Source organism: Kryptolebias marmoratus, linkage group LG24, assembly GCF_001649575.2.
Source record: "Kryptolebias marmoratus isolate JLee-2015 linkage group LG24, ASM164957v2, whole genome shotgun sequence".
NCBI lineage: Eukaryota > Metazoa > Chordata > Actinopteri > Cyprinodontiformes > Rivulidae > Kryptolebias > Kryptolebias marmoratus.
Genome location: NC_051453.1, coordinates 13005449 through 13018220, shown reverse-complemented (window position 1 = coordinate 13018220; position 12772 = coordinate 13005449). Strand labels below are relative to the sequence as shown.

General features: G+C 40.0%; 1 protein-coding gene across 1 annotated transcript; it reads right to left on the bottom strand.

Moving 5' to 3' along the window:
- Positions 1 to 5482: 5482 nt before the first annotated feature.
- Positions 5483 to 11939, bottom strand: LOC108230777 (vitamin D3 hydroxylase-associated protein). Its single transcript, XM_017407292.3, has 15 exons — positions 11488 to 11939; positions 10838 to 10951; positions 10405 to 10545; positions 10120 to 10253; positions 9785 to 9991; positions 9666 to 9706; positions 9430 to 9554; positions 8732 to 8857; positions 8539 to 8636; positions 7932 to 8031; positions 7558 to 7601; positions 7421 to 7460; positions 7236 to 7344; positions 6771 to 6916; positions 5483 to 6241 (listed from the first exon to the last, which is right to left on the bottom strand). The coding sequence occupies exons 1-15, from the start codon at positions 11692 to 11694 to the stop codon at positions 6119 to 6121; spliced, it is 1755 nt and encodes a 584-aa protein (XP_017262781.1). The 5' UTR covers positions 11695 to 11939; the 3' UTR covers positions 5483 to 6118.
- Between the last annotated feature and the right edge of the window lie 833 nt (positions 11940 to 12772).

The window sequence follows — 12772 nt, the reverse complement described above, 5'->3', positions numbered from 1 at the left end:
GGGGGGGGGGGGACCTTTAGGAGGAGGAGTAGAAGTGACTGGTCTTTTTTTTTCTTTTTTTTTTTTTGGAAGTTAAACATTCAAATCCAAACAGAAGAGCATGTGGAGGATTTTTACACTGATGCTAGCGGACAGCGACAACAGTTTGGGGACGACAGCATCAGCAGGTGGGAAGGAAGAAAGCAGTTTCTTCAGGATCCACTTTGGATAAGCTCTGCTTGCCTGTACCAAGTGAGGCTTCTTTCACCTTGTGACGGCAGCACTTCAGTTTGTGGGAGGCTCTCCTGTTCAGGTGTAGGCTCAAGAGACGGCTAAGTTGGTTAAGTAAAAACCAGTCAAATTAAGCAAAATAAGACACTAATAACAAATCAATAACAATATGTTATTGAGGCCAACCTGTCACACACCTATACTCCTCCATTAAAGCCCAGAACCTAATATAAACGCATTTGTCATCAAATTCCTTAAAGCCATAGTACACACACACAGGTTTATTTTCTTTTTGTTTGCCAAATCCTTTTAAATATTAGTCAAGGTGGTTTACAGATAATTAAGAAGTGATTAATTAATAATCCTACATAAATACATATTTTACAATGAGCCTAAATGAAAAAAAAATCCTGGGTATAGAGTCAGAACGCAAATAAGTAATTTTATGTATTTTTTCTGTCAAAAGTAACAGAAAAATTACATGTTAAATGGTGAAGCTGAGAATAGCTTCTGAGAGATTTTTTTTTTAAATTTAAAAATGTATTCTCATTTGAAATTTTTTGCCCCAAGATTTTGGATACAGTATGTTTACCTCTGTTTGTTTACCCAACATAATCCAACAAAACCCAATCTAACCCAACAGAACCAAAGAGAACCCAGTTTACCCCAAGTTAACCTAAACCAAGTTAACTCAACCCAAGCTAACCCAATCTATAGCAACCTAATCCAATTGAATCCAACCATCTAACCTAGTCCAATATAACCAAACCTAACTTAACCTAACTCAACCCAGCCTAACATAATCTAACCCAACCTTCTTATTTTATTTCCCAACTTCTCTGGATCCTTTGAATCCCTTAATATTCTTATATACTGTAAATTAATGATTGTTCAAATTCTAAGAAGTAAACACTTCTTGTTCTTTACTTCAGAAAAAAAGACTAAGAGTGTACAATGCTTTCTTTGTATACAGTAAAGCCACTGACTTGTTGCCAATTGACCTAATCAGAAAAAAGATATTATCCTGTCAGGCATGATTTCAAACACTGTAAAATGTTTTCAGTCTTTGTTGCCAGCCCTTTGTTTTTGGAACATATAAATCCTTTTTTTTTTTTTTTTTTCAAAAAGCAACACAGGATTAAAGTTTTAAAGCCTGTTGGCTCAGTGTAATTATTTTGGTATTTTTTGCAGTGTTTAAAAGATCATTCTTTTTAAAAATTTATATCATACAGAATAGTTTACATTTTTCAAAAGTGGAGCTGCAAATGCTTTTCAAATGTGAACAGAGTACTGTATGCTGAAACACCCTCATTTCAAAATAAGGGCCTTGCATTATGCTTGATAATTACATTAAATAATGCACAAAGGGTCAAGCTGCACAATAGAAACATGCAAAATTGATCACAACCGTGTTCCTGCATGATTGCTGTACACTGCTCCAAAAACCAAAGTGGGAGTTCAATGACACCTCCTTCACACTTTACCTGCTGTTGACAGTACACACACATATCTGAAAGAGGGAATTGTGCAAGTGTCATCGCTCATTGCATGCCGAATCCAGTAAACCTGATCACTGAGATTTTCTTTGTTTTTCTTTAAACTGTACTTCAGAGGCTTCAGACCTTTCGTTCTATCACTCATCGTCTCCAAATGAGTCACGAAGGCCTTAAACGTTATACTTGGAGAATAATTTGAGGTCGTTTTTGTCGGATAGCTGCTAATGATTGGGCTTATCCGGTGGTCTCTGCCAGGCATCTTGCACCCAAGCAGCACAGCTGAATCACCTTCCCTCAAAGTGTAACTCCACACTTTGCTCACCCGTGTGAAACAATACTTTCACAATACCACAGGAGTTTGATTGTTGGCGACAAGTTATATAATGCCAGGAATTACAGACTAGCATGCAAATGCTAAATCCTCCTCTCTTTCTCCTGAGAAGTGGATGAGACGGACTGTATCTGCAGGCTTCACTCTGGCTCCCCAGCTTTGTGCCAGAAACGCTCTCCTTTCTCCCCCTGACTTGGGTGATAATCCTGACACGCACTGTCTGCATTTTTCACTGTACGTGTTTAAGCGCATTTGCAGAGCATTTATCTCTCCAATGTAAACCAATTTGGCTATAAGGGCCTTGGGCCAAGCAAAGGCGCCGGAGGGAAGAAAGGAAAACCCAAACCCAGCAGATGTGCAGAGGAGGCAGGACGTGAGAGTTGGTGAGGACGTGGAGGGGGGTTGGCGAGCAACTGAATGCAGCAAAGAAAAAAAAAAAAGAAAGAGGAAAGCGGGGAGAAAAGAATGTACCTGGTCTGAAGGGTAAGCTTTTGAAACTTGGGATAGGGGCCTTTAAAGCCGATAGAATGTGGATCACTGAATTGTTGAGTCACAGAATCTGTGAAAATCATCCGGAGCTCCAGTTAATTCTGTCATAGTCAAATCAGTGGGTAGACTTTGGGAATCCCAGCCCCATCTGAAGAAATTTGGAGCCTGCTGCATTGACAGTGGCTGTTTGATACCGCCTGTACACCTGTATCAGCGCTCTGTTAATCTGCCTCCCCCCCTCCTCCCATGTTGACTCTGCTGGTTGTAATGGCTGATGAAATGGACCAGAGGCATAAAAGCTGCCAATCTTGCGGCTTCTTGATGTCGCCTGGCTCTGGTGAACTTGTCACTTTGATCATCTGTATGGCAGGAGCCCCGCTGCGGCCGACATTACTAGGCGCAATTCTACGGAGTCATAAAGACCATTGGGCTCTTTGGTCCCTGAAATGGGACATTAAGACAGAATCATCCTAGTTTAGTTGTGGTGATATCAAGGTGTTTTGTTCGCTTGCACACAGGCGGGGTCTGAATGTGTTCGGATGGCTTTTAAAGTACCTGATCTTATAGCCTAAGGTTCCTGTAAATGAGGTGTTTGCTGCTCTTATCAATGAGACGTTACATGAGAGGAGTACTCTGGCCTCCTGGGACTGCCGGATGCTTCTGCTGTTTGATTACAACAGGCCCAGCTTCGCCGGGAGCTCTCAACAAAATAACTTCTCAAACTTTGGCACTCACTTTCTTCTGCAACATTTTCATTTAACAAACGAGGTGCGCGGCAAATATGGAAGGCAGTTAAACGTTCAGTTGGTATCTTAAATAATTTAAATGTTTAATTGCTCGTTTTCATCCATCCATTCGATGTCTTAATCCCCGTTCAAGGTTGGAGGAAGTCGGTGCCTTACATCAAGGCTAACAGTGTTTGAATGACTTCATCCTGTCAAATAAACATGAATAAAAGTCAATTTAACAGTGATGTGCAAAAATTACCTTAAAATAATTACTTTTTATAAATTTATTATCACTGTCATGTTGTTGAATGCCATTCTTTTCAATGTCATGGTGTATAAAATATGAATAAACATGAAACGCTCTATTTAATTATCTTATGTGTACTATTCAACTCTTTTGGATTTACACAATGCAGAAATGTCACCAGCTTTTCTGGACTGAAGCTTTTTTTAACCCATTCTGACTCGATGTAAACACAGGTCTGTACATGTACCTCATTTTTGCAAGCCACTTTGGGTTTCATAAGGGAAAAACAGACTGAGGCACAGAGGAAAAACTACTCTTTGGTGTGAACAGACATAACAAGCTCTCAAATGATTCAAACTATCATGAAACAGATGATGCAGCAAGAAGTCTCCAAACTACTGATCAGCTGACGTCCTAAATCAAGGGAGAAACAGGAAAACACCGAGCTTAAAACGTACACTTGCGTGTTTAGTTGATTAAAAATTAGAAAAAGTTGCTAAAAGAAAAAAGTTTGATGCAACTCAGTGTCAAGCACAATCCTTTCCCAAAAGTCCACGATTGTCAAAACCTAAAAAGGATTTAATGTTTTAAAAAAAAATAGGTTTTCTAGTTTCTACTTGTTATTTTTAATTAAATATAGGGTCTGAATATTTGGCAAACTGCTGCACTGTTTATGTTTCACGACCTTCACAGTATTTTCACATTGCTGGAAAACAAGGCTGAAGGGTATTTTCTGCACACAGAAAGAAAAAAAAAAGACCAAAAATTAGTTCTTCAAGTTTCCACCAATCAACTAATAAAGAGTCTTAACCTTTCTTTCTTACGTCACATCATAACGTGATCCAATATATTTACTAAGCAGTGAAATGAATTAAACTTAAGAATTGTTCAATGTCGTTGCATGAGTGAAAAGTGTCTTATCATTCACTTAAATAAAGCAAACACAGTTACACAAAGTTGTAAAAATACATGCTGTATTAATCGTTTTTTCCCAAGGATTTACACTGCGATAATTTAAAATCTGATAAGGTTCTTTAAAAGTGTATTTTAACACTTTGATAATATTTAAAGCTTTTTTTAAAACATTGCACTATGTAAACATTAATAATGCTGATTTTAAAATACAGCAGAATCCCCAAACTGCTGCTGTATATAATAGGACTCCCTGAAACGAGTGTGCCATTAATTCAGTCTCAGATCCTGAGGGATTTATGAACAATGTCAAGTTCCCTCTGCAGACCTGAGTCTCTTCACTGCCTCTTAAGGCTTAATGCTCCCTGACTGAGAGGCACAGCGAGAGCCACACTGTCTCTCTATGTGCTGCAGATAAAGCTGAGAACAACCTCTCAATTCCAGCTCTCCTCCTCACCTAACGCGCCCTCCGTCCTCCGCTGCGTGCGCACGGGCATTTCTATTCGAAGACGGCAAGTGAAAAACAACCAAAAAAATAAAAAACAAGGGGCCGGTAATGGAAAACGCTGACATCGTCTCTAATGGTTTCCCATTCCTGGAGAGTTTTCAAACGTATGTAAATTTATGTAAACCCAACAGAAACACATATTTACAATAGCACAGGGTAATCACAATATGGGGACATGGTGCGCTGGCCTTGTAGATGGAAGCGCCATGTGTCATTAGTCGCCTTTATCTCTTTTCTTTGTTTTCTGCAATGGCATCAAGGGAAAAACGAATCTGAACGAAGAATAAAAATGATCTGTGCTCGTCTGTTGTACAGCGACGAGGTCTGTGTCCTCACAGCAGCTCGGTGCCTTAAAATGTAAAACTGCAGATGAGTTTATTTCGTTCAATAATAAATTCAACAGTTTTCTTTACAGGCAGATGCCACAGAATGCAAGTGATCATACAGATGTTCAGAGGAATGAAACACGGTCCTATGTTATTCCAGATGTGGCAAATTACAATATATGGGGGGAAAAATAAAAAATCAAAGTGTGGAGAAATGACACCAGCTGTTTCCCAGTAAGAAATTAGTCACTTTATTTTATTCTGGTTCATCTGTTACCAAAAAGTATTTCATTTAAAAAAAAAAACAACCTTATTTCATTTTACACATACTTTTATTTATCCTAATTTTAAACATTCTGCATGTGGCTGTGATGTTTAATTGAGACCCAAAAGTAATTTCTAAAACTTTAATTTGTGAAACAGTAAATATATTTTGCAGTAAAACAATATTAATAAAAAAAATACATCATTTCAAAAGTGCTTAAGTGAGTTGAAATCATAACCCCTATTTTTTTTAAATTAAAATAAATGACTTGAGCTCAGTAAGAATTAAGCAAATGTTAAAAATCTATCAAAAACTAAATATAAACCACTTTTATTTTCCTTTTAGCAGTCAAACTTCATCACTTTGAAAAGCCAAAGAACAATTTCTTTATTCAGTTTTCTGTAGTACACATCAAAACATTACCACTTAAATTATTTCTTAATTACATTCCTGCTTGCTTATAAAGTGGTTAACACCTCTAGCAATTAATTTGTTCAAGGCACATTACTAGAAATAAGAGCACCTGCTTTGAAAACAGGCTGCTTTTACATTTTACCTGAGGTGCTTCAGGTAACTGAGGCTGCTGTGGGCGAACATCGATGCGCTCTACTTTCTGTTCTGTTTGACGAGTTGTTCCACCTCCTTCATGAAGCGCAGACACATCTCATCCTGCCACGGCAGGGCCACACACTGCACGGCCACGGGCAGACCCTCGGCTCCGGTCACAGCCTGAACACACACACACACACACACACACTGACTGGTCACTCTACAGTCTGCTCACTGCAGTCTCTGTCTCCACCTGCTGACCAAATGTGGAACTGCTGTTTTGAGATAACTGACTAATTGGGCAAGTTTGGTTTATCACACGAAAACTGGAAACAAAACTGCTACAATTTAAAAAAAAAAAAAAAGACAAAATGTCAACAAATGACGACAATCCATTGTCTTATTTAGAAAAGAAGTATCTCAAACAGTATTTTCTGTCAGTCTTGTATACGTTTCACACAGAATCTCCAAGTTATTTTGTAAATTTTTGACAAAACTCTTTCACATTTATTAAGCAAACAGCCATCTAATTAGTTAATTTAGGTAACAGCAGTGGTTTAATAAGTCCAATATAAATAAATCTCAAGCTGCTTGAGCTACATAGCATTAAAAAATGTCTGAAAGAGTTTAAGGCTTGTTGCCTCCTGCTCTCAGTTACTTCACGTTGGGCAGGAAGCTCAAAATGATCCCTTTGAAACTCTCGTATCACCTGTTTGAAGAGCTTGTCCCATCTGTCCTGATAAAGGCCCCTGAAGTGCTTAAGCTCCTCCTCATCGTCTGCCGTCACCGTAGAGACGGGAACAACACCGCAAGGAAAATTGAGGAGATTGTAAAGCACTGTGTAACTGAGAAGACCTAAAAGGGGGAAAATAAGTTACATATTAACTGATTAAACATAGCAGTTTGTATCTATAATGCTGCTGTTCACACAGTTTAGTGAGTTTGGTCAGTTTTAATGTTTAATGGGTGCATAAAAACTAAATTTTATAATTGTGGTGAGTTAAACCATATTTATTCATAATTTTAGCAAGTTTCAATGTCAGTGTGAGCATAAAGGAACTGCACAAGATCAGCTACTGTTTTTTTTTTTACAGTATTTTAAAAATATCAGTGTCCTTAATGAGTTATTAGATTACAAAACACGTTGTTCATGTGGCTGCTCGGTAAGCCGTACTTGAAAGTTTGCTGCAGTATAAGAAGTTGTAGGCTGGTCCGATCACAGGGCACAGCAGCACGTCTATGTCGCATTTCCTCCAGTATGCTATCGTCTCAGTGATGTAGTCCTAAAGACACGAGAGAATTAAACTTTCCCCTTCATGCATTCATAAAACTGGAACAGTACGAAACAGCGTACGGTACCTCGACGGCAGCATGCTGCTTCCACAGATCTGCGACAGAACTAAAATAAAACAAGGGAACGAATTTGTGTCATTTTGAGAGGCAAAACAGACAAACTAGGAACCACAAATAGTCAGCCTCAAAGGGTATTTTCTCACCTCAGTCCACACAGAGCACTGAGGACGGCAGGCATACGGGGAGACTGCAAAACAAAGCATAAATATTAGGAGTAATTCAGATCCTTTGCTGTGGGATTCTGTAAAAAAGCGGATGACTTCATATCTTATCTAACTCATCCGTCTGGTCAGAATTAAACTATTTCTCTTATTGGAGGCTGTTTAAAGAGCCATCTACGACAGTTAAGACATTAATTGTTAAAACCTTTCCATTTCAATAAATCTGAACTATCGATTTAACATACTGTAGAAAAATCACACAGTTAACAGATCTATCAAATTACTGGTCATTTTAGATTCAGTAGAATACTATATACATAATCTCTAGTCTGTATTTATTCACATCTTGAACTCACAAAGGGCTTGAGGATGAAGATGAGGGTTCTCTTCAGCCACGTCGGCAAAGCGTACAAATTAACCTGAGCCTTGAGACAAGGGTCCACGGGTCCCCCTTTCCTGAAACAGAAGCAATAAAACTTCACCGACACTGCGCTAGTTTTAGAGCCTTTTCAGGTCACAGTTATGCGTTTATGAGCCGCTATATGTAGGATTAATTTTAAGCCTTAAATCTTAGATTGACCATTAGCTGGATGGCACTAAACAAAAGGAGCTGTAAAATTTCCAGGAATGGAACCATAAAGTTCACTACTGGCAAACTTTGGTCTGGCAATGATAACACATCATGAGTGAATGAATGACCTTGTTGTTTACCTTGAGTTTAATGGCCCATCACACAAGAGTTTATATATTTAATCACCGACTAATTCAGAGGGCCAGAGGACAAAAAAAAAAAAAAAAATTATATATATATATATATATATATATATATATATATATATATATATATATATATATATATATATATATATATATATATGCACACACCTTTTCAAAAAGGTTTGACACTTTGGGCAACATAAAAGCCACTGCTGGTATCTTGCAGATGTATTAAGAACGACTCACAGTTTTTGCAGCATGCTGGTGGCTGCGTCTGCGAATATACCCTGCACCATGAGTTCAGGAACAACTTGTTTTAACCTCAGAGGTTGGAAAGGCACCAACTGAAAGCACAGACGGTCCCGGAACATGACACATACTTTTTTACACAAACACGATCGATACAGTGGTGTACAATATGTGTGGCATGTGGCCTCACGGTGTGTCCGGCTTGCTCCAACAACGCTTTGACCTCTCTGACGCCGCGGGCCATGCTCGGAGAGGACTGTGAGTAGCCATCGCACTCCAGATAACCAATCCTTAGAGGTTTGGAGCTCTGGTACATCTACAAAAAAAGAAGAAGAAAGAAAAAGAAAAAAAAGTACTTGTAAGGCTTCCGATCTTGGAGATCATTTTCACCCAAGAGCTGCAGGAGCGTTAATTATATATATCTAAACTATCCTTTTAACTGAACAACTAGTTGCAACAGATCGGACCCATTCTTGATGTCACAGAGTTTAGTTATTCTTTATTAAGATAATAAATGAATGGTGCTTATGCTGACAGAAGCAAGCTAAACTTATCTTTTTAAAAAAAGAGGAAAATAATCTTGAAATTTGTATTTTTTAATCCTGATTTGACATTTATATCCTTATGTTAGTTTGCACACAATATGTTTAAAATGCAAAGAGAATACTGATGTGTTAAAGATGTTTTTTGACTAAGAATGTCAACTATACTACACATTTGTCATTAATACAAAAAGGAAGAACATGTTTAGTTTGATGGTTGCGTCAGACTAATTCCTGGCGCTTATTTTGCTTTCTATAACAGCAAACGCTCATTTTATACACTTCCAAAAATGCCACAGAAGAAACGAAACAATGTAACGTGTTAATCTCACGGCAGAGGGCACACCTGAACGTTAAAAGGTAACGGTGGCACCGTGGGGTCCAAGGAAAACATGTGATCGCAGAGAAGAGCCTGCATACACAGAGCAAGACTGTCGACGTCCCTCGCCATGGGCCCAGGAGATGAGAGCACTAACACAACGAGAAACATGGGACAGTGAACCGCGTGCCTCACCAGAGGCTTCTACCAAGTAGCTGGATTTATCGCACGGGCAATCATCAACGCTTTCAGTGCCTGCTTACCAGACTTTTGGCCTCGATAAATTGGAACCAACCCCTGCGAGCTGACCATGACACAAAGACAAGGTTAACTCGACGGACTGCGCAATCGTGAGCCATAAAAGTGGCTGGAGCTCACGCACCTGAGCCGACCCGACGTTGGCTTAAAGCCACAGATCCCGCAGAACGAGGAGGGGATGCGGATACTTCCCCCTATATCCGTGCCTACGCCAAGTATGGAGCCCCCTCCCCCGATGAGCGCCCCCTCTCCGCCGGATGAACCTCCACAGGTCTTCTGGGGATTATGGGGATTAAGAGTCTGCCCGTAGATGGGGTTACTGCAGTCGTAACTGAGGATGAGGCCAGAGAAGACAAACACAGCTCTGAAGCAACCAAACAGGATGAACTGATGAGTACAGACAGTTCTTTATTTTGGCAGGGTGTGCGCCAAAAGAATGAGTCCACAAATCAACATTACTTTAGCAGCGCTTGAGGCAGGTTGGTCTTCACAAAAGGAATAGCTCCTTGTTTCTTCAGAACTTCAATAAGCACGCAGTCTTCTTGAGCAGGCTGGTCCAGATTAATGATCACACCACAGGAACTGACTTGACCCTTGGTTGGAAAATGTAAACAGGTTAAAGACGCAGAAAAGAGGACAGAGACAGACAACAGAGCCATAAACCTGACCTAAATCTAGAGAGGTGCAAAACGAGTACATTCATGCCCGGAGAGCCAGCACATGCATTTACTTATCAACAGATACCTTAGTCGCAATATTCTCTTTGATGCTGACTGGAACGCCGTACAGGAGGCCATTCTTGTTGGCGCCGACCGTTTTCAGATGATCAAAACTCTCAAGCAGAATTTCTGTGCAGCAGTTCAGGTTCTTGTGCACGGCCAGAGTCTGTTTGAAGGAGAAATACAGAAGAGACGCGTGCATGTTTACAATTTTCTTTTTAAAAAAAGCATTTCTTATGCAGCGCTTGACAAAAAACTATTGCGCATGAAACTACGTCAGGGACAAGGGTTTTCATGAATTTGCATTCGATCCCTGGAAATGCAACGACTACTTTGCGGGAGCGAAGCAAACAAAGAAAACACCATCAAAAAACACAGAGATAACTGAACCGGTTGCTCGTTTTAGCGGCTGCTTTTCAGCATTGGTGTATTATGAGGTGTCCTTCTGCAGACTGCACCTTTTCCACGTAGGTGTAGAGCACATCCTCGGGGCTCAGAGAACCGTCCTGCAGCTGCTTCGTCAACTCAGACAGCGACAGAGACAAGATGAGAGCAGAGTCGGTCGACGGATGCTGGAGGACCACAAAAACAAACCTAAATGCACTGCAACAAATGAGTACCCTAATTACGAATTAAATTGTAATTTGTAACTGCCTCGGATGTACAAGACAAATAAATTACTAGTTTAAAGAAAAGAAAAGCAGGAACAGAGTTTCAGCTTTATTACAGACTAGTGCTATAAATGCCAATTAAGCACCTTAAGAGGGCTCCTAAGAAATAAATGGCACACATTTTCTCTGCTGCTATTCAAACTGCATAATGTTAGATTTGGTGAACTTGAGTGAGTGAAAGTATTGAATCCCTGTAGACAAATATTGTGCTGTAAGGTCATCAGCCATGTTATAAACACATTCGGGAGGACAATATGTGACCAGGAAACAGCTGGGTCAATAAAGTGTCAATAATGTCTCAGCACTGAGTCAAATGGGACCAAAGCTCGGATTTAAGCATTCATCATATAGTTGGTGTCACAGAAACTACAAATGAGTTTGAATCAAAAGCAGCTGAGTTATCATCACCCTTCCCTCCCAGGGGATCGAACCCTCACCGTCTGCCTGTAGCGGAGCACCGCCTGCTCCGCCCGCTGCAGGCTCTCCGCCCTCCGGCTCCTGGCTGTCTGGATCTTGACCTTAGCGGTTCGACGGTCGCTGACCATCCGAACCAGGACCAGCAGAGCTCCCAAACCGCCGGCAGCGGTGGTCAGCAGAGCCGCAGTCCGCTTGTCCACCTTCGCATACCGAAGGAGTCCGTACATCGTCCGCACCGAGTCGCCTTTGCTTCCCACTCTGCAGAGTTAGCATTGGCTAACTCAAGCTAGCGCACCTGTTGACAGAATAACTGGACGGGTCCTGTCCTTGGCTTTAATGGAGACAAATGGGCGCGGTCAGTGCATCTGAGTGACGCAACTTGGTGCTCATTTACCTCACGGGAACATTGAGGCGCGTTAATAGAAATGTTGCAGCGCCACTGATTGGCACAAGTGTGACATTTGCCCGTTAGGGGGCGCCAGACAGCTGCTTTCTACGGTGGCCGACAGGTGCAAACGCGCAGCAACTAATTAAACCATTGACATTGTAATTTATGTCTATGAATTAAACGAACTGCAAATTACGGAACTAACTCCAAACAGTGAAACGCGCCACAAACACACGAACGACGCAAACTGCAAAACACACACACAAAAAAACGATGCAGCAAAAGAAAAAGGCTACAATCACACTTATACCCTGTCAAAATAGCATACCGGAAGTTGATTTCTATAACCGGAAGTTTGTTTTGATAGCTCCGTCTGCCAGTTTAATCCATAGACATGAATATTATATTCCATGTCTATGAATATTATATTCATGTCTGTGGTTTAATCTACTTTATCGAAACAGCGCACCAATTTTTAGCTCTCATTAAAGCAGGAGCACCAGATTAATTTATTGATCAATAACCAATTGATTAACCCTAATAAGAATTCAATTATTAGATTACTGAATTTATTTACCCATCAGATCTCAACATTTTGTGTGATAAAACACAAGTAATAATTTTAAAAATCTTTATAGTGATTATTAGTTTATCTAAACCAAGCTGAATTATTTGGACGGATTTATTACTCCGAGTCGCTGCATGCAAACTATGCCTTGCATATTTAGTTTCAAAATTTTTGTCAGAAGTAATCTCCCCCAAACAAATATAACGTTACATGAAAGCAGGTCACTGTACAATTTTGTGTTCATCTTGTTTTAACACACAGGTCTGAAGATCAAAAATGATCTTTTAAATAAGCACTTACATTTAGTTAAGCTAAAATTTATAACATGAAGCCAACTCTTATATCTTGT